The sequence below is a fragment of the Aptenodytes forsteri genome, unplaced genomic scaffold (assembly GCF_000699145.1).
Source record: "Aptenodytes forsteri isolate BGI_AS27 unplaced genomic scaffold, ASM69914v1 Scaffold351, whole genome shotgun sequence".
NCBI lineage: Eukaryota > Metazoa > Chordata > Aves > Sphenisciformes > Spheniscidae > Aptenodytes > Aptenodytes forsteri.
This window is the reverse complement of record NW_008794604.1, coordinates 56,488-57,019: the sequence shown is the minus strand read 5'-3', so window position 1 is coordinate 57,019 and position 532 is coordinate 56,488. Positions and strand designations below refer to the sequence as shown.

The 532-nt window shown below is 68.8% G+C and overlaps 1 protein-coding gene across 1 annotated transcript in view; it reads right to left on the bottom strand.

The window, feature by feature from the left end:
- PROB1 (proline rich basic protein 1) overlaps positions 1-532 on the bottom strand; it is a 6,339-nt gene that overhangs the window by 3,823 nt on the left and 1,984 nt on the right. Inside the window, 1 exon segment of the mRNA XM_019470454.1 lies at positions 49-521. Coding sequence (XP_019325999.1) covers positions 49-521 — 473 coding nt within the window.

The window sequence follows — 532 nt, the reverse complement described above, 5'->3', positions numbered from 1 at the left end:
AAAAAAAACCCCCCCCCCCCCCCCCCCCCCCCCCCCCCCCCCCCCTTCCGGGGTGCCAGGGCTGGGCAGCCGACGGGGCACCTCTGGCGGCTTCTCCTCCTGCCGGCTCTGCGGCACCAGCCTCACCTCCTGCCCCCGGGAGGTGAAGGGCACGGCGGGGAGCGCCAGGCCATCGGCCTCCAAGGGGAGCGTTTGGGGGTGGCTGGGGAGGATGGCTCGCTGCTTCAAGCTGGGCCACGGCTTCGGCGCTCTCTCAAATCTGGGGGCGATGTCCAGCGCCTTCCCCACCCCAGGGTGGGCTTCGAACAAGGCACGCGCTCGCCGGTAGTGGATCCTCTCCACTGCCGGCTCCTTGGTGGCACCGGGCAGGCAGTGGCCCTCCAGCACCTCCTGGTACTTCATCCTCTCATTGAGTTCATTGAAGGTCGTCTTCAGCTTGCAGACATTCTCCCTCGTCGCCTCACTCAGCACCACCCCCTTGGTGGGATGGGTGGGGGTGGCATCCCCCATGGCCACCGTGGCTACAGGCACC